The sequence below is a fragment of the Oncorhynchus masou genome, chromosome 19 (assembly GCF_036934945.1).
Source record: "Oncorhynchus masou masou isolate Uvic2021 chromosome 19, UVic_Omas_1.1, whole genome shotgun sequence".
NCBI classification, from domain to species: Eukaryota; Metazoa; Chordata; class Actinopteri; order Salmoniformes; family Salmonidae; genus Oncorhynchus; species Oncorhynchus masou.
In genome coordinates this window covers 30,211,185-30,232,333 of record NC_088230.1, presented here as the reverse complement: position 1 = coordinate 30,232,333, position 21,149 = coordinate 30,211,185, and the positions used below count along the sequence as shown (strand labels likewise).

General features: G+C 41.3%; 1 protein-coding gene across 1 annotated transcript; it reads left to right on the top strand.

Annotated features, from left to right (window-relative positions):
* The first annotated feature begins 10,639 nt into the window (after positions 1–10,639).
* On the top strand, positions 10,640–20,711 carry opn8c (opsin 8, group member c). The gene is made up of 4 exons (XM_064924696.1): positions 10,640–10,760; positions 15,082–15,375; positions 18,733–19,064; positions 20,355–20,711. Exons 1-4 carry the CDS (start codon positions 10,640–10,642, stop codon positions 20,709–20,711), a joined length of 1,104 nt encoding a protein of 367 aa, XP_064780768.1.
* Positions 20,712–21,149: the final 438 nt, after the last annotated feature.

The window sequence follows — 21,149 nt, the reverse complement described above, 5'->3', positions numbered from 1 at the left end:
GGCTTGGGGGTGATGGGGAGGAGGGGCTTGGGGGTGATGGGGAGGAGGGGCTTGGGGGTGACGCGGAGTAGGGGCTTGGGAGTGACAGGGAGGAGGGGCTTGAGAAACTAGCCACACAAAAAAAAAAAGAGATAAACCTCATCAGTATGTTAAATCTATATACAGTAAAACTACTTCAAATGCCAGAAATTCTCCTTTGGCAGAAAACGTATATTTCAACTTAAGACTATTTTGGGATGTTACAGTGTGACCACAGTATATTGGTAAACTTTTTTTGTCTGATCAAAGAATTTATCCTTTCACATTTAGTTTCTTAACTGAGAAAAATTGTTTGTTTGTTTTTTTTTTGGGGGGGGGGGGGGGGGTGATATTCAATGTATGAAAATATAGGAGGGGGAGAAAATGACTTGAAAATAACCTTTCTGATTGTGCTGCACTTCGAGAAGCTAAATGGCTATTTTAAGATGTCTATTTTGTATGTGCTTTCATCACTGCTGCCAACATAGGGGTGCAAACTGTAAGGAAGAGATGGTCGGGGGTGAGCTTTGGAGGGTGGGTGGGTGGGGGGCTATGGAGAGAGGACTGTGTTAATAGTCTCTACATAGGAGGCCTGAGTGAATGTCACTATCATGAGGTCTTGTGTTTTCGGGTGTTTGGTATATGTATCTGAATACATGAAGCTTAATGTTATAGCCGTTATTATAGCACATTCAAGAACTGCAGCCATACAACCTATTTACAGTAAGTATTTGAAATGAGTTTAGTTTAGAGAAACGAACGATGAAACGGGCACAGATTTAAGTAAGTATAACATATTTTTCCAGTCTGAATAGAGAATTGATTAATAGATAATGCCGATGTAGAAAAAGGTAATGAAATGAGCCATATATTTTTTTCCAGAGTATTGTTAAAGGCAGAGATGTGGATTTTTGAAGCCAGATGGTGGCAGATTGCCGATAGTCTGGTTTCTGCAGATTTAAACGTGGCTGGATGAAGTGTGTGCGTATGTGGGTCAGGGGTGTTTGCTTTAACGTGTCTGTTCTCTATTGTAGGTCCAGTCTTTTCTGATGCCTTTTCTGTCAGAGTGTACCATTCCAATCTCTGTGACATGCAACTGTGTGGGGAACCTGTTTTGTAATAACTGACCTTATCTAGGTTTTAAATAAAAATAAAGTCTACCATATGTTTCTACTCTAAAACCACAGGACGATGGCTCTTTCTTTCGTATTGAGTAGCAGCGACACGTTGTCACCAGATGGCGCCAGAATTTACTATTAATCTTCTGTGGGAATTGTAGTACGCTTATTTGAAAACCTATCTATCAAAAGTTAAATATAGGCCTTGATTCTATCAGATGAAGCGTTGACTCTCATTGGCAGACATCCACATAGCAGATGTTTTGGAGGTGTAACCGGTATGAACTGACCAATAGGTGACTGGCTGCCCGTCCTTATTGGTCCATGCTATCCGGACCGGGATCCTTGGGTCATCCATACCCTAACCATTGTACATTTCAACTTCAATGCGGTAGGGACGTCCCAAGGATTCCAGATAGCATTTCCATATTATCCCTACAGCGTTAAAGTTCAGAGCGGCAATCGAAAGTGTAAGCTAATGCATGTTTTCATGTTAAATTGGATGTGGGATTTATTATTGCTTCATTATAATTGATGCGTAGACAATAGACAAGTATACATTCAAGTCATTGAACTTGTAACACGGCTGAACGGGATTTGTCAGATTATAAAGTCGGGTGGTTTCGTTGCATCCAATGGCAGTGCATAGAGCTAGATAGAGGAATTGTCTTTGTATCTGTTTCATTACTGCAGTGGTTCACAACTCCGGGCCTCAAGTATCCCCAACATACACATTTTTATTGTAGTTCTGGAGCAGCACACCGGATTAAACTTGTCAACGAATCATCAGGCCCTCAATGAGTTAAATCAGGCACGTTTGTCTGGGGCTACAACAAAAATGTGTGCTGTTAGGGGTACTCGAGGTCCGGAATTTGGAACCACTGCATTATAGCCTCTGTGACAGCATGGGCAGCACCATTTAGGCTATGCCATTTTGAAGTACTCAATTTTCTTGATGATTGGCTGATCCATCCTGATGACCCGGTTGGACATGACACCAAAAGGGTCACCAGGAAGGATCAGCCAATGAAGTTGGAAGTCTCACCCAGTTGACCACATTAAAATGGTGGAAGCCCACAATGGCACTGCCCATGTTAATATTGCCCAATTGTCCAATAGAGGCCTCTATCATTCTCTATGCGTGGATCTGATAGAATCTTGCCATTCTTTTTTTTCCCCAAAGTATTCAAACCCAGCACAGGTTTAACATTTGATTGCCTTAAAGTTTCCTTTAAAAATCTATTAACTTTGGATTTTTCCCCTCTGATCTTCTACATAACCGCCATATTTAAAATGAAAATACTTTTTAAATGTATTAGGGCATTAAAGTTTTATTTAGAAAAAGTTGAGGCGAGCAAGCAAATATTTGTTTTTAAATGTAGTATACCCTCTTATTAAAATACTATAGCAACCTTAGTTCAACACCAATCAAGAGATTTTAGCCTCTTAGCTCAGGCATAATCTGTGAGGAAGTTGTGTATCTCTTTGCTGGAAGCTTGAGGGCATTATTTTTTGCTAAATTAGAAAAGTGTAAAGGGGCATTTCATTAAATGTATACTGTATGGCCTTACAAATTGAAATCTGGGATGTCTTGATGGCAACAGTATCCTCAGTGGTTGGGATGTAATCTATAACAATTCATTTTTTATTTTTTTTGTTTTTAGAGTGAAGATTTAAAGGGGCAATCCAGAGTTAAAACAATAACAAAGCACACTCCCACCACTTTTTTTTAGTAAAAAGCAGAGGGTTCAAATCAATATCAAATGTTATTAGTCACATGTGCCGAATACAGGTGTAGACCTTACAGGGAAATGCTTACTTACGAGCCCCTAGCCAACAATGCAGTTTTTAAAAAATAATTTAAAATATATATACAGTGCCTTGTGAAAGTATTCGGCCCCCTTGAACTTTGCGACCTTTTGACACATTTCAGGCTTCAAACATAAAGATATAAAACTGTATTTTTTTTGAAGAATCAACAAGTGGGACACAATCATGAAGTGGAACGACATTTATTGGATATTTCAAACTTTTTTAACAAATCAAAAACTGAAAAATTGGGCGTGCAAAATTATTCAGCCCTTTTACTTTCAGTGCAGCAAACTCTCTCCAGAAGTTCAGTGGGGATCTCTGAATGATCCAATGTTGACCTAAATGACTAATGATGATAAATACAATCCACCTGTGTGTAATCAAGTCTCCGTATAAATGCACCTGCACTATGATAGTCTCAGAGGTCCGTTAAAAGCGCAGAGAGCATCATGAAGAACAAGGAACACCCCAGGCAGGTCCGAGATACTGTTGTGAAGAAGTTTAAAGCCGGATTTGGATACAAAAAGATTTCCCAAGCTTTAAACATCCCAAGGAGCACTGTGCAAGCGATAATATTGAAATGGAAGGAGTATCAGACCACTGTAAATCTACCAAGACCTGGCCGTCCCTCTAAACTTTCAGCTCATACAAGGAGAAGACTGATCAGAGATGCAGCCAAGAGGCCCATGATCACTCTGGATGAACTGCAGAGATCTACAGCTGAGGTGGGAGACTGTCCATAGGATAACAATCAGTCGTATATTGCACAAATCTGGCCTTTATGGAAGAGTGGCAAGAAGAAAGCCATTTCTTAAAGATATCCATAAAAAGTGTCGTTTAAAGTTTGCCACAAGCCACCTGGGAGACACACCAAACATGTGGAAGAAGGTGCTCTGGTCAGATGAAACCAAAATTGAACTTTTTGGCAACAATGCAAAACGTTATGTTTGGCGTAAAAGCAACACTGCTCATCACAATGAACACACCATCCCCACTGTCAAACATGGTGGTGGCAGCATCATGGTTTGGGCCTGCTTTTCTTCAGCAGGGACAGGGAAGATGGTTAAAATTGATGGGAAGATGGATGGAGCCAAATACAGGACCATTTTGGAAGAAAACCTGATGGAGTCTGCAAAAGACCTGAGACTGGGACGGAGATTTGTCTTCCAACAAGACAATGATCCAAAACATAAAGCAAAATCTACAATGGAATGGTTCAAAAATAAACATATCCAGGTGTTAGAATGGCCAAGTCAAAGTCCAGACCTGAATCCAATCGAGAATCTGTGGAAAGAACTGAAAACTGCTGTTCACAAATGCTCTCCATCCAACCTCACTGAGCTCGAACTGTTTTGCAAGGAGGAATGGGAAAAAATTTCAGTCTCTCGATGTGCAAAACTGATAGAGACATACCCCAAACGACTTACAGCTGTAATCGCAGCAAAAGGTGGCGCTACAAAGTATTAACTTAAGGAGGCTGAATAATTTTGCACGCCCAATTTTTCAGTTTTTGCTTTGTTAAAAAAGTTTGAAATATCCAATAAATGTCGTTCCACTTCATGATTGTGTCCCACTTGTTGTTGATTCTTCACAAAAAAATACAGTTTTATGTCTTTATGTTTGAAGCCTGAAATGTGGCAAAAGGTCGCAAAGTTCAAGGGGGCCGAATACTTTCGCAAGGCACTGTTTATAATAGAATAAGAAATAAAAGTAACAAGTAATTAAAGAGCAGGTTGCGGCTGGAGAAATGTAACTACTCTCAAATTCATAGATCTATGGATGCAAGGACTGACCAACATTATAGTTTTATCCATGTTTTGAGGCTGTACTGTGTTTTATTTACGAACATTGGAGATGAATAATCTTATATTTTGTGTTCTGATGGGAGACGACACTTGAACTAAGCTCATGAGGCAAAACCTCTTCAGGATTTAACACTTTTTCCATTTTCAGCTAAAATGACACACCTAAATCTAACTGCCTGTAGCTCAGGACCTGAAGCAAGGATATGCATATTCTTGATACCATTTGAACGGAAATACTTTGAAGTTTGTGGAAATGTTAAAACATGTGTTTTCTATGTATTTTTTTGTTCCATCTTTGAAATGCAGGAGAAAGGCCATAATATAACTTAGGAGTCTTTGCGCAATTTATATTGTGGCCACTACATGGCAGCAGTGTATGTGCAACATTTTAGACTGATCTAATGAACCATTGCATTACTGTTCAAAATGTGCTATCAAGTCTGCCGAAATGTGCCTAATTGGTTTATTGGTACACATAAGTACATAACTGTGCACTCTCCTCAAACAATAGCATTGTATTCTTTCACTGTAATAGCTACTGTAAATTGGACAGTGCAGTTAGATTAACAATAATTTAAGCTTTCTGCCCATATCAGATATGTCTGTGTCCTGGGAAATGTTCTTGTTACTTACAACATCATGCTAATCACATTAGCGCACGTTAGCTCAATAACATACAGTGCCTTCAAAAAGTATTCACACCCCTTCATTTTGGCCATTATTTTTTTGTTACAGCTTGAATTGAAATGAATTAAATTGAGATTTTTTTTTGGTCACTGGCCTACACACAATACCCCATAATGTCTAAGTGGAATTATGTTTTTCAAAATGAAATAAAAAATGAAAAGCTGAAATGTATTGAGTCATGTTAAAATATACAACTAAAATGTTTCCATTTGTGTTCCTTTCTTGTTTGAGTACACACAAACAATATATAATATAACAACAAAATCTTAGTCTTTACACTGAAATATGTTCTGATAGTAGTGTTTTGAATATGTCATCAGCGTGATCTCGGGTTGTCACTAAGTTAGATTAATTTGATGTGTGTGTCTGTCTCATTAGTATGCAGAGTTCTATTTTGAGCAGGGAGTACATGATTTGCATTGCTGTGTTTCATTTTGCAAGATGTCTGTGGAAAACCTGGTTCTGCCTGCTATCCACCTGACACTGGGTGATAAATTCACCTTTCAGCAGCACAATACACTGGAGTTGCTTACCAAGAAGACAGTGAATGTTCCTACAGTAAGTGGCCAAGTTTCAGTTTTGACTTAAATCTGCTGAAAATATATGGTAAAACCTGAAAAGGGTTTTCTAGCAATGATCAACAACCAATTTGACAGAGCTTGAAGAATTTTGAAAATAATAGTGGGCAATTGTTGCACAATCCAGGTGTGGAAAGCTCTTAGACTTTCCCTGAAATGGAGTGAATCCTTACCACTGCTACACCTGGCTATCAGCAGCACCTGGTCTGGCAGTGAAACAGTTCATTCAACCTCATTTACTGACTTTAAAAAAACATACAGTTGAAGTCGGAAGTTTACATACACTTAGGTCGTTTCCCAACCACTCCACAAATTTCCTGTGAACAAATTACAGTTTTGGCACGTCAGTTAGGACATCTACTTTGTGCATGACACAAGTCATTTTTCCAACATTTGTTTACAGACATATTATTTCATTTATAATTCACTGTATCACAATACCAGTGGGTCAGAGGTTTACATACACTAAGTTGACTGTGCCTTTAAACAGCTTGGAAAATTCCAGAAAATTATTTCATGGCTTTAGAAGATTCTGATAGCCTGTGGATGTATTTCAAGGCCTACCTTCAAACGCAGTGCCTCTTTGCTTGACATCATGGAAAAATCTAAAGAAATCAGCCAAGACCTCCACAAAAAAAATTGCAGACCTCCACAAGTCTGGTTCATCCTTGGGAGCAATTTCCAAATGCCTGAAGGTATCGCGTTCATCTGTACAAACAACAGTATGCAAGTAAAACACCATAGGACCACGCAGTCGTCATACCGCTCAGGAAGGAGACATGTTCTGTCTCCTATAAATGAACCTACTTTGGTGCGAAAAGTGCAAATCAATCTCAGAACAACAGCAAAGGACCCTGTGAAGATGCTGGAGGAAACAGGTCACAAAAGTATCTATATCCACAGTAAAACGGGTCCTATATCGACATAACTTGAAAGGCCACTCAGCAAGGAAGAAGCCACTGCTCCAAAACCGCCATAAAAAAAAGCCAGACAGTTTGCAACTGCATATGGGGACAAAGGTAGTACTTTTTGGAGAAATGTCCTCTGGTCTGATAAAACAAAAATAGAACTGTTTGCCATAATGACCATCGTTATGTTTGGAGGAAAAAGGGGGAGGCTTGCAAGCCGAAGAACATCCTCCCAACCGTGAAGTACGGGGGTGGAAGCATCATGTTGTGGGGGTGCTTTGCTGCAGGAGGGACTGATGCACTTCACAAAATCAATGGCATCATGAGTAGAGGAAAATGATGTGGATATATTGAAGCAACATCTCAAGACATCAGTCAGGAGGTTAAAGCTTGGTCTTCCAAATGGACAATGACCACAAGCATACTTCCAAAATTGTGGAAAAATGGCTTAAGGACAACAAAGTCAAGGTATTGGAGTGGCCATCACAAGGCCCTGACCTCAATCCTATAGAAAATGTGTGGGCAGAACTGAAAAAAGTGTGTGCAAGCAAGGAGGCCTACAAACCTGACTCAGTTACACAAGCTCTGTCAAGAGGAATGGGCCAAAATTCACCCAATGTATTGTGGGAAGCTTGTGGAAGGCTACCCAAAACATTTGACCCAAGTTAAACAATTTAAATGCAATGCTACCAAATACTAATTAATTGTATGTACATTTTTGACCCATTGGGAAAGTGATGAAAGAAATAAAAGCTGAAATAAATCGTTCTCTGTCACGCCCTGACCTTGGTTTGTTTTCTTTATTATTTTGGTTCGGTCAGGGTGTGACACGGGTGGTTGGTTTGTTTTCATTATTATTTTGGTTCGGTCAGGGTGTGACACAGGTGGTTGGTTTGTTTTCTTTATTATTTTGGTTAGGTCAGGGTGTGACACGGGTGGTTGGTTTGTCTTCTTTATTATTTTGGTTCGGTCAGGGTGTGACACGGGTGGTTGGTTTGTTTTTTTATTATTTTGGTTCGGTCAGGGTGTGACACGGGTGGTTGGTTTGTTTTCTTTATTATTTTGGTTCGGTCAGGGTGTGAGATGGGTGGTTGGTTTGTTTTCTTCATTATTTTGGTTCGGTCAGGGTGTGACACGGGTGGTTGGTTTGTTTTCTTTATTATTTTGGTTCGGTCAGGGTGTGACACGGGTGGTTGGTTTGTTTTCTTTATTATTTTGGTTAGGTCAGGGTGTGACACGGGTGGTTGGTTTGTTTTCTTTATTATTTTGGTTCGGTCAGGGTGTGACACGGGTGGTTGGTTTGTTTTCTTTATTATTTTGGTTCGGTCAGGGTGTGACACGGGTGGTTGGTTTGTTTTCTTTATTATTTTGGTTCGGTCAGGGTGTGACACGGGTGGTTGGTTTATTTTCTTTATTATTTTGGTTCGGTCAGGGTGTGACACGGGTGGTAGGTTTGTTTTCTTTATTATTTTGGTTAGGTCAGGGTGTGACACGGGTGGTTGGTTTGTTTTCTTTATTATTTTGGTTCGGTCAGGGTGTGACACGGGTGGTTGGTTTGTTTTCTTTATTATTTTGGTTAGGTCAGGGTGTGACACGGGTGGTTGGTTTTGTTTTCGTATTGTCTATGTGTAGTTGCATGTCAGCACTCATGTTATAGCTTCACGTTCGTTTTGTTATTTTGTTAGTTTGTTTAGTGTTCTTCGTTTAAACGATGAAGAATGTATTCATATCACGCTGCGCCTTGTTCTCCTCGTTATGACGAACTTGACATTCTCTCTACTATTATTCTGACATTTCATATTCTTAAAATAAAGTGGTGATCCTAACTGACCTAAAACAGGGAATTTTAACTAGGATTAAATGTCAGGAATTGGGAAAAACTGGGTTTAAATGTATTTGGCTAAGGTGTATGTAAACTTCCGACTTCAACTGTAGCTGATATGGCTGACTTGTTTAAACAAATATGTTTTCTACTGACAATTGAGATGTACAAACTGTGGCATAAAGGGACAACAAGCGGATATGAGGCGATCCATAATTTCAATTAAGACATTAATGAGCTAGCTAGGACGGACATAGTCAATTCAACTATTTGTTCAGCACTTTTGAAATGTACAGCAACAAGATTCAGAACATGGGCCGTTCTTAGAGTATTCTCCTTGCACACCAAGTCAGGACATATAAACAGACAATGAAAGATCTTTTATTTTTATTTTACAAATATTAGAATTTGTTTAGATCGTTGACAAAACATTACAATTAAATGTGTGAATACCTTCTGAAGGGGCTGTATGTCCAAAAATTGATGTCGCAACTCGAGATTTACCCTTTATTACACCCAAAAATGCTTATTATAAAATGTAAAAGGGGTAAAGGAGCTAATTTATTGTGGTAGGATGTTTATCAATTACATTTCTTGCCAAAAAGTGAAATAAAGTAGAGCCTGAATCTGAACATGATTGATAAGCACACAGCAATTATTTATATACACGGGAAAAGTTTTCAAGTCTTCATATCAAGATAATTGGATAAAGTGCATGCTGTGCACCTGAGTAATTTGTCTACCATTCCAGTGTTTAATTGCTATATTGTAATTACTTCGCCATCATGGCCTATTTATTGCCTTACCTCCCTTAACTTACCTCATTTGCACACACTGTATATATAGACATTTCTACTATATTACTGAATGTATGTTTGTTTATTTCATGTGTAACTCTGTCTTGTTTTATGTGCCGAAATGCTTTGCTTTACCTTGGCCAGGTCGCAATGAGAACTTGTTCTCAACTAGCCTACCTGGTTAAATAAAGGTGAAATATTTTATATATATATATATATATATATATATATATATATATAATGAGTCACACACACAAAATAGTCTGTCTTTAGCTAGAAGGTACAGTGTATCTATAGCTGTATGATTCAACACAGAGAATAAAGGCACCTTATAGAGCAGTCCAAGGTGGTCAGTGGTCAGTCTGCTGCAACCTGCAGAGCATTTTGTATTATTCTGTATGTAAATCCGACGACCTCCATTTAGTATGATATGTTACGTTTTGTATGATATATATTAATTTGTAGATGTCCATCATCCATTCCGTATGATATGTTACGAATGACAATTTGTATGATATCTTGCAAAAGATATATGTAAGAATTCCAATTTGTTGTGGCTAACGTTAGCTAGGTGGCTAGCTGGTTACGGTTAGGGGAAGCTTTAGCTAAAAGGGTATAGGTTAGGGTAAGGGATAGCTAACATGCTAAGTAGTTACAAAGCAGCTAAAAATTAAGTGAAAAGTTGCTAATTAGCTAAAATACTAAAGTTGTCACTGATGAGATTCAAACACGCAACATTTCGTGTTGTACGCCCACCCATCCACCCAGCCTTAAGTATATCACACTAATATGATGGTCCCGGTTTAACATATACTATGAGACCAGGCTGCAACTCCACAGGCTTCAGAGAAAACATCTGTCTGAGTTTGACCAAATAATCCCGTCATTATTGGTCTCTTCAGAGATAGCGACTAGAAGAGAATACACATGATAACTGATGGCGCGAGTGTAGGACATTTCACTTTATGCTAAACACGAGATGACTGACACGAACATGTGATCCAATGCCACGAATATTTGCTTTTGCTGGCTTTTAAATGTTGAGTCGGATTCAAAAGTGAGGTGATCTTCCTTTTCCTGAATTTGTATCCAATATGATCTGCCTGAATTTGTCAGAGCGCACAGATGTGTGTGGGAACCGGACTGTCTCTATTTTCTCCTCCAAACTCGCACCTGGTGCTGATATAGGTGTGGGATTTACAATCCTGTCAATCGGTGAGTTGGACTTGGTTATTATCACTTTCATATCGGATCATCTAGAAAAAAAATATATCCTAGAATATAGACACGCTGATGTTGATGCCTAGTTGATTGAGATTTATAGAACATGTTATAAAAAAAAATATTTTCGTGGTCAGGCTCTTCCTACAAATGAGACTTCAGACGGAACCGTGCGCAATACATGATATTATCGACTTTGTGGACAATAGTAAATCATACAGATTTATGTGTAAAATATTTTAAATGTTTGTTTTACAGACTTTATTCATATTTTAAAATATTTAATGTAGCTTATTTGTGGTATGTAAGTAATCCACAGTAGTATGTATAGCCACCTACATACAGTATGCTGCATTCGGGAAGAATTCAGACCCACTTTTTAAACATTTTGTTACGTTACTGCCTTACTCTAAAATGTATTCAATTGTTGTTTTTTCTCTTATCAATCTACACACAATACCCCATAATGACAAAACAAAAACAGGTTGATTTTTTGTGTGTGTGCAAATGTATTTAAAAAAAAACTGAAATATCACATTTATTCAGACCCTTTATTAAGTACTTTGTTGAAGCACCTTTGGCAGCGATTACAGCCTCGAGTCTTCTTGGGTATGAAGCTAGAACTTGGCACACCTGTATTTGGGGAGTTTCTCCAATTCTTCTCTGCAGATCCTCTCAAGCTCTGTCATGTTGGATATGGAGGGTTGCTGCACAACCCTCCCTATCCCGCGTTGTCTTGGCTGTGTGCTTAGAGTCGTTGTCCAGTCTGAAGTCCTGAATGCTCTGGAGCAGGATCTCATCAAAGATCTTTCTGTACTTTGCTCAGTTCATCAACCCTCGATCCTGATTATTTATGTATTTCTTAATTCAATTATTTCACTTTTAGATTAGTGTGTATTGTGAATTGTTAGATACTACTGCACTATTGGAGCTAGGAACACAGGCATTTAGCTACACCCTCAATAACATCTGCTAAATATGTGTATGTGACCAATAAAATATGATTTGATTTGATTTTGACTAGTCTCCCAGTCCCTGCCACTTTGTATTCAGGCCAAAGAGTTCGATCTTGGTTTCATTAGACCAGAGAATCTTGTTTTTCATGGTCGGAGAGTCCTTCAGGTGCCTCTTGGTAAACTCCAAGCGGGCTGTCATGTGTCTTTTACTACGGAGTTGCTTCCGTCTGTCCACTCTACCATAAAGGCCTGATTGGTGGAGTGCTGCAGAGATGGTTGGCCTTCTGGAAGGTTATCCCATCTCCACAGAGGAACTCTGGAGCTCTGTCAGAGTGACCATCGGGTTCTTGGTCACCTCCCTGACCAAGGCCCTTCTCCCCTGATTGCTCAGTTTGGGCGGATGGCCAGCTATGTGAAGAGTCTTGGTGGTTCCAAACTTCTTCCTTTAAGAATGATGGAGCTCTACTCTACTATGCGGACAACTACAAATAACTTGGTGTATGGTTAGACTGTAAACTCTCCTTCCAGACTCATATTAAGCATCTCCAATCCAAGATTAAATCTAGAATCGGCTTCCTATTTTGCAACAAAGCATCCTTCACTCATGCTGCCAAATATACCCTCGTAAAACTGACTGTCCTACCGATCCTTAACTTTGGCGATGTCATCTACAAAATAGCCTCCAACACTCTACTTGCCATCCGTTTCATCACCAAAGCCCCATATACTACCCACCACTGCGACCTGAATGCTCTCGTTGGCTGGCCCTCGCTTCATATTTGTCGCCAAACCCACTGGCTCCAGGTCATCTTTAAATCCTTGCTAGGTAAAGCCCCGCCTTATCTCAGCTCACTGGTCACCTTAGCAGCACCCACTCGTAGCACGCGCTCCAGCAGGTATATTTCACTGGTCACCCCCAAAGCCAATTCAGGCTTGGGCCGCCTTTCCTTCCATTTCTCAGCTGCCAATGACTGGAACGAATTGCAAAAATCACTGAAGCTGGAGACTCATATCTCCATCACTAACTTTAAGCATCAGCTATCAGAGCAGCTTACAGATCATTGCACCTGTACATAGCCCATCTGTAAATAGCCCATCCAACTACCTCATCCCCATATTGTTATTTATTATATTCATTTTTTTATTCTCCTTTGCACCCCAGTATCTCTACTTGCGCATTCATCTTCTGCACATCTATCACTCCAGTGTTTATTTGCGAAATTTTCATTATTTAGCCGCTATGGCCTATTTATTGCCTTACCTCCCTACTCTTCTACACTGCTTTGCTTTATCTTGGCCAGGTCGCAGTTGTTAATGAGAACTTGTTCTCAACTGGTTTACCTGGTTAAATAAAGGCAAAATAATAAAATAAAATACTGTCTCGGAGCTATACGGACAATTTGTTCGACTCCATGGCTCGGTTTTTGCTCTGACATGCACTTTCAACTGTGGGACCTTATATAGACAGGTGTGTGCCTTTCCAAATCACGTTCAATCAATTGAATTTACCACAGGTGGACTCCAATGAAGTTGTAGAAACATCTCAAGGATGATCAATGGAAACAGGATGCACCTGAGCTCAATTTTGAGTATCATAGCAAAGGGTCTGAATATTTATGTAAATGATCTATTTCTGTTTTCTATTTGGAATAAATTAGCAAAACATGTATAAACCTGTTTTTGCTTTGTCATTATGGGATATTGTGTGTAGATTGATGAGAAAAATAATAATATTTAATATATTTTAGAATAAGGCTGTAACGTAACAAAATGTGGATAAGTCAAGGGTCTGAATACTTTGCACTCTATATCAGTACAATTGACACTTTATAAAAATATCAATATTTCATGGTATTTTTAGAACATGTGTCAACTGTAGTGTTATAGATGGCTATACCTAGTAAAATGTGGTCTCAACGATATTACAGTTCACTAAGTGTATTGTATTTCCTCTCACCTGAGGTTCTGTGTCCACCTGTAAAATTAAACAGACATGATGCTTGGTTTGTAAATACACTCAGGAATGGGCATATCATTTTTTTGTGACCAAATGTGTATTTATTTTGTTACATAGTGTTTTTTTAAATCCAAATTAGTAAAAATTATATTTTTGATGTGAGTGGGGCCAGTCTTTCTTTTTCCTCCAAGTCTGTTTGAGCTATCATGCCAACTCTGTGTCACTCGTCATTGCAAACATGTTTGTTTTGACAATGAGAAATGGACTTAATAATAATAATAATAATAATATATCCCATTTAGCAGACGCTTTTGTCCAAAGCGACTTACAAGTCGGCTGGGGCCACTACTTTTACATATGGGTGGCCCCAGCGGGAATCGAACCCACGACGCTTGGCGACTTAACATGATAGCACAAAGTCATCTGGGACCAGGCTAGGCTGATTTTCTTAATCTTTTCATCATCCTTTCATTTGTCTCCGTGTCAGCCACAGGAGGTTGGTGGTACCTTATTTGGGGAGGACGGTCTCATGGCAATGGCTGGAGCGTGGTTTCCATGTGTTTGATGCCATTCCATTCGCTCTGTTCCAGCCATTATTATGAGCTGTCCTCCCCTCAGCAGCCTCCACTGGTGTCAGGGGTGTTATTTGTACCTCTAATGGAATATCTGACAGTTTGTGACTTCTGTTTCTACAATAAGACTATCAAAGTTTTCTTCTTTTAGAGTTCAGTAGTTCATGTGTTTGTTGTACGGGCCTACTTCCTTTCAGTATTGCGGACACATGTTATTGCAGACATAGGTTATTATTTTGAGTCACCTGAATGCCTTATTGCATGTAACAGCTGCTATTTCAGGAAATCCATCACTCTCTATCCACGGTGGCTCAGTGGTTCCTTAGTGGTGTATTCCCTCTGTGTCCAGCAGAATTATTTCTCACACCTCCTCTATGATGCTTACATATTGAGTGAACACACGACAGGGGGTTAGCTGTGATTGCCAGCCAAACACCTTAACAGTAGAACGGTCATCTGGTGACTGGTATCTGTCTTACAGGAACATGATACTGTAGGTCTTATATAATGTCAGGTGTAATACTTATGGAAGTGTTGGTTTAATATTTCAGACAGGTTATATTCAGGATCCATTCTGATCACTGCTTGAGGAAACTTTATTTTCGAAGATACCTGTGGTTATTGCACCAGATCTTACAGTAGATATTGACTACCATGAGAAATTACAATGTCAGAATGTACACAACAAATGACACAATAGGAAATGCACAAAAAAATACAAAAACCATTCATGAAAAACAATCCAACGACAGACCATATCAATCATCACTCTCTTCTCCCATCTCTATAGAGATTCTTTGTTTCCCCTTTCTTGTCTCTCTTCCAACCAGTGCTTCTGTCCGTCCTCGGCAACGGCCTGGTGCTGGTCATCTCCTACCGACGGAGGAAGAAGATGGTGGGTTCAGAGCTCCTCTGCGTCAACCTGGCCGTGGTGGATTTCCTATGTTGCATCTGTTTCTACCCGCTGTCCATTCTGTCATCGTTTAATCATGCCTGGCTGGGGCACCACGTCACGTGCGTCTACTACGGTCTGGGCTGCTACATATTCGGCCTGTGCGGCATGTTCACCATCGCCGCCATCAGCGTGATCCGTTATCTGAAAACATTCTATAACCTGGTCTATGGTGAGTAGAGCCTAGTCTATTTGGAGGGGGGGCAGCCTGGTCTATGGTGAGTAGAGCCTAGTCTATTTGGAGGGGGGGGCAGCCTGGTCTATGGTGAGTAGAGCCTAGTCTATTTGGGGGAGGGCAGCCTGGTCTATGGTGAGTAGAGCCTAGTCTATCTGGGGGGGGGGGGGGGGGGGGCAGCCTGGTATATGGTGAGTAGAGCTTAGTCTATTCGGGGGGGGCAGCCTGGTCTATGGTGAGTAGAGCCTAGTCTATCTAGGGGGGGGGGGGGCAGCCTGGTCTATGGTGTGTAGAGCCTAGTCTATTTGGATGGGGGGGCAGGCTGGAGTACCAGATAGTGGGGTTTGCATGTTTGGGACTATTCTATTGGTTTTGTTGTAACAGGTAAGGTCAGTATTACATTTACATTTTAGTAATTTAGCAGATGCTCTTATCCAGAGCGACTTATAGGAGTAATTAGGGTCAAGTTCCTTCCACAAGGGCACATCGGCAGATTTTCACTTTGTCCTGTCGGGGTTTTTGAACCAGCAAACTCTAGAAATATTTCACCAGGCTAAGTGAATGTTAGACTCCCTACATGCTTACCCAACCTAGCTGCTGCACACTACACAAAGTACAGATACCCCCAAAACGACTTAAGTAAAAATACTTCAAAGTACTATTAAGTAATTTACACAAATGCTCCCAGCTGCTGCACAATGCACAAACAAAGTACAGATACCCCTAAAAATGACTTAAGTAGTACTTTAAAGTATTTTTACTTAAGTAATTTACAGAACTGCTCCCAGCTGCTGCACTCTACACAAACAACCACTGACTCAGTGTGACATTAAGTGAACAACAACATGAATTGAAATAGCTGATATCATCTTGAAATGAAAATCACACTCAGGACCATATGTTGTTCTGTGTTGTGTTATCTGTAAGCGTTGTGTGTGTGTGTGCGCATGTGTAGTGTAAATGTGTTTGTGTGTGTGTGTGCACGTGTGTGTGTGGGTGTTTGTGTGTCATCCAACTCCCGAATGCACTGCATCTCAGCGTCACTACAGACCCTGGTTCGATTCCAGGCTGTATCACAACCGTCCGTGATTGGGAGTCCCATAGGGCGCGCATAATTGACCTAGCGTTGTTCTGGTTAGGGTTTGGCCAGGGGTAGGCGGTCGTTGTAAATAAGAATTTTTCTTAACTGATTTGCCTGGATAAATACATGTTATATAAAATGTAAAATATAAATCCTGTTTGTGTCCATTGGGGTCTTTCCAGGAAGTCTCCAGGGACTAATATACAGTACCTTCAGACAGTATCCATACCACTTGACTTTTTCCACATTTTGTTCTGTTACAAAGTGAGATTAAAATGGATTTGTCATTTTTTGTCAACGATCTACAAAAAATACTCTGTAATGTCAAAGTGTAAAGAAAAATCTAACATTTGTTAAACAAAAAATATGAAAAATAAAACCCTAATATATCTTGATTTGTATTCAACCTCCTGAGTCAATGTTACAGTCACCTTTGACAGTGATTACAGCTGTGAGTCTTTCTGGGTAAGTCTCTAAGAGCTTTCCACACCTGGATTGTGAAACATTTGCCCATTATTATTTGACCAATTCTTCAAGCTGTGTCAAATTGGTTGTTGATCATTGCTAGAGAACCATTTTCAGGTCTTGCCATAGATTTTCAAGTAGATTTAAGTCCAACTGTAACTCGCCACTCAGGAACATTCACTGTCTTCTTGCTAAGCAACTCCAGTGTAGATTTGGCCTTGTGTTTTAGGTTATTGTCCTGCTGAAAGGTGAATTCATCTCCCAGTGTCTGGTGGAAAGCAGACTGAACCAGGTTATGTCAGCTATTATGCCATATTGTGACATGGTTATTACCGTGTCATAACGTGTTATGGCGCTGGATGTCAAGTAAAGTGTAACCATATTATAATATATGACAATATGACATCATCATACAAAGCGGGCAATGTCCTGCTTACAGACATCAACAACGACAAACTTAAAATCTGCAAAGACGACCACTAGTACCACTACTGTTGTTGATGATGATGATGATGATATTATCAGTAAACAGAAAATCACAGCTCTGTAAGTTTTTTCTCTGTGGTCTGTTTATAGGCTGTATTTATAATGTATTGCATACACACTTATAGTTAGTTATACAGACTTGATCTCTCTCTTGTTGTAGCAACAACAACTCACCATCCCTAGGTTGGCTATAACAGGATGCCTCCTGCCCTGTTCTGTCCCTTGCTCTGATCTGAAAGACATTAAAGACAATATGGGCACAATTCCACCTAGCCTATCACAGGGCAAGGTGGAGGTGCTGTAATACTACAATACCTTGGAAAACTAAATGAAGGGCCTATGAGAGGGGGCTAAGGATCGATTTGGATTTGAGCGTCTCCTGTCTCGCTCTCACTTTGTGTTTGTGTGTGTCTGTCTGTCTGTCTGTCTGTCTGTCTGTCTGTCTGTCTGTCTGTCCGTCCGTCCGTCCGTCCGTCCGTCCGTCCGTCCGTCTGTATCCCCAGTGGCTCCTGAGTGGCACAGCAGTCTAAGGCACTGCATCTCAGTGCAAGAAGTGTCACTGCAGTCCGTGGTTTACATCCAGCTGTGATTGGAAGTCCCACTTGGCGGCACACAATTGGCCCGGCGGCGCACAATTGGCCCAGCGTCGTCCGGGTTTTGCTGTGGTAGGCCATCGTTGTAATAAGAATTTGTTTTTAGCTGTCTTGCCTAGTTAAATAAAGATTACATAAAAATAAATCTCTCTCTCTCGCTCTCTCGCACCTCTCTCTCTCTCTCACTCTCACACACACCTCTCTATCTTTCTCTCTCCCTCTCTCTCTTTGTCTCTCCAATTAACTAGTAGCAGGGCTTTCCGCTCTCCTGTGTTAATTGTAAGAGACGAGTAGGGTGCTCAGCCCTGAGTACTGGGATCAGGTGTGGATTAGGACAGGAGATGAGGGGAATAATGCCACGGGACAGGTTAGTCATCAGTCAGTCTTCTCATCCCAGTCGGGAGCCTGTGAGATCGATTGATGTTCTCTAATTACCATCTATGTGTCAGATCAATGGAGACCACATAGCATTTCTTTTGGAGAAATGGCCTTATTTTCCCATGGACTTTACATTTATGTGCCATAACTGCAATATTTTTAAGCCAATATTCTATAAGACAGGTATTCAAGGTATTCAAGCAGTAGAGAATTTGAGGTGCGGTACTCAGTACTGGTGTGTTCACATCAAGCACTGATTAATCACAGAATCATCCAAACACAATGACAATCCCAGATGTCACCTTCCCTTTAAGAATATAACCAGGCGATGGGATGTCTCTTTCCTTGCAGCAGTCTGGCTGGATGGTGCCAACATCCGGCTGGTGTGCTGTGCCTCGTGGCTAATCGCCGCCGTCTGGTCCTCCTTCCCCTTGTTCGGCTGGGGCGAGTACGTCCCCGAGCCCTACGGCCTGTCCTGTACCATCGCCTGGCACAGCTTCCACACCTCCTTTAAAGACGCCTTCTACGTCATCTGTTCCTTCTCTTGTTTCATGCTGGTGCCCGTCCTGCTCATCGTGACGTCCCAGATCCAGATCCTCTATAAAGTCTATCATTTCACCTACGCCTTGTCAGCCCGGGGGATCCGGACCAACCTGCGCCATGCCGAAAAACGTCTCTCCATGGTGAGAAGGGTTTTCTGTCCTGCTGAAAGAGGAACCACGGCAATGTGCCTGAACCTCTCTGACTTAGTGGAGGACTGTCTGTCACAGTGCATACGTTTTTCTTTATTTGTACTATTTTCTACATTGTAGAATAATAGTGAAGACATTAAAACTAGAAATAACACATGTAGTAACCAAAAAAGCACCAGCATGCTCTGGCATTATACAGTCTGGATGACCTCTTATGTCATATGTTATTACATGCTATGTAAGAGTCTACATACCAGCTGTTATAACAGGGTGTTATGTCATTTATCCTCTGTGTCACATTATTACCTTGAAATGAATGACGTGCGTCATAAACATGTAATATTTCCTTAAAGAGTGTGCACATACACCTTCAGTAAAGTGACATTCATTTGAGGTGGTATAAAACAGTGAAGAATGTGCTTATACCACGGGATGAGTTGAAAGTATCACAAAAAAAGGACACGTTATAAGAAAGCACAACACAAAATAGAAAGCCCAATTATGGGCAAAAGAGCAGATTTTAAAAAACATCTGAATTGGGCTGCCTGTGTCAATGCAGCCCAGGGCACGTATGCCATTTTTGGGCTGCATTTTGCTCAGTAAAGTCAGTACAGAAGTCAGTACTAGTGGTGTCATTAGGTAGGCTTGAATTAGCTCCATATACAGAAGCCAACTCTAATGTTGAAAGAGTTGGCCTTAGTACATACTGTAGATTTGAATCTACCCAATGATACCAGTTTTTGTATGAGAGTTTACGAGATATAGTTGGATTTAGGCATCCCAAGTGGCGCAGCGGTGTAAGGTGCTGCATCGCAGCGCTAGAGGCGTCACTACAGACCTGGGTTCGATCCCAGGCTGTGTCGCAGCCGGGGGTGACCAGGAGAACCATGAGGCGACGCACAATTGGCCCAGCATCGTCTGGGTTAGGGGAGGGTTTGGCCGGCCGGGATGTCCTTGTCCCATTGCGCTCTAGTAACTCCTTGTGGCAGGCCGGGAGCATGCACACTGACTTTGGTCGCCAGCTGTACAATGTTTTCTCCAAAACATTGGTCCTTCTGGGTTAAGTGAGCAGTGTGTCAAGAAGCAGGGCTGCTTGGCGGGGTTGTGTTTCGGAGGACGCATGGCTCTCGACCTTCGCCTCTCCCGAGTTTGTATGGGAGTTGCAACAATGGGACAAGACTGTAACTACCATTTGGGGGTAAAATGTTAAATTTAGCAAATAATGTATGGATTTGGGTCTAGATATTGGACGCAACATAATGTCTCTGTCGTCCCCCTCAGATGTTCTTCTGCATCAGCCTTGGCTTTGTGACGGCCTGGGCTCCCTACGCCGTTGTCTCCTTCCTCTTCATCTTCCACAAGGACAACAGGTACATGGCGCCTGGGGGCTTCGTGTTCCCCGCACTGTTCGCCAAGAGCTCCCACATCTACAACCCCTTCATCTACTTCTACTTCAACAAGGCCTTCCGTCAGGAGCTGCGCTGCCTGTTGCGCTCCTTCTGTCCCCGGTTAGCCAGGAACCGTGTGGGGGTCCGCTCTGCCATGGGCCAGGAGAGACTCCCCGGGGGGCCACATCCCATCCAAATCCAGCTCCAGGAGCTGGGGATGTCTGGAGGGGGAGTCCTAGGGGAGGAATAGCAGCGAGGACACGGGGAGCACACTTTGGGGTGATCTCCTGCTGAGTGTCCAAGATCAGAGTGAACCCCTCGGCTGTGGACCATAGACCTGTCCAGTGCTTGACTTGGGCAGGAGCTCACCGGAGCTGAGCACCGGCACCTCAAATGTTCTACTGCTTGAGCTCCTGTTCCTCTTATAGAATATGAACTCAAAAGTATTGTGGAGTTCTTGAACCTAAATATGAACAGTATTGGCACCCAAAATGAGTACCTGCACCTAAGTCAAGTCAAGCACTGGCACCTGTCTAATAGTTCCTTCCCATCCCCACCTGAACACTGATTGGATGATGAGAAAGAGAGGGGCGTGGACTCTGCAATAGGTTTGCTATAAGTTGAAAAGTGAATCGGGGTTGGTGCTCCTGAGACTGAGGCTGAATAACAAATCAGTCCCTTCCCCTCA

Coding starts and splice junctions, on each gene's coding strand:
- opn8c (XM_064924696.1), top strand. CDS start 10,640: ATGATCTGCCTGAATTTGTCAGAGCGCACAGATGTGTGTGGGAACCGG. Junction 15,376..18,732: donor ATTCTATAACCTGGTCTATG/GTGAGTAGAGCC, acceptor CTTTCCTTGCAG/CAGTCTGGCTGGATGGTGCC. Junction 19,065..20,354: donor CCGAAAAACGTCTCTCCATG/GTGAGAAGGGTT, acceptor CGTCCCCCTCAG/ATGTTCTTCTGCATCAGCCT.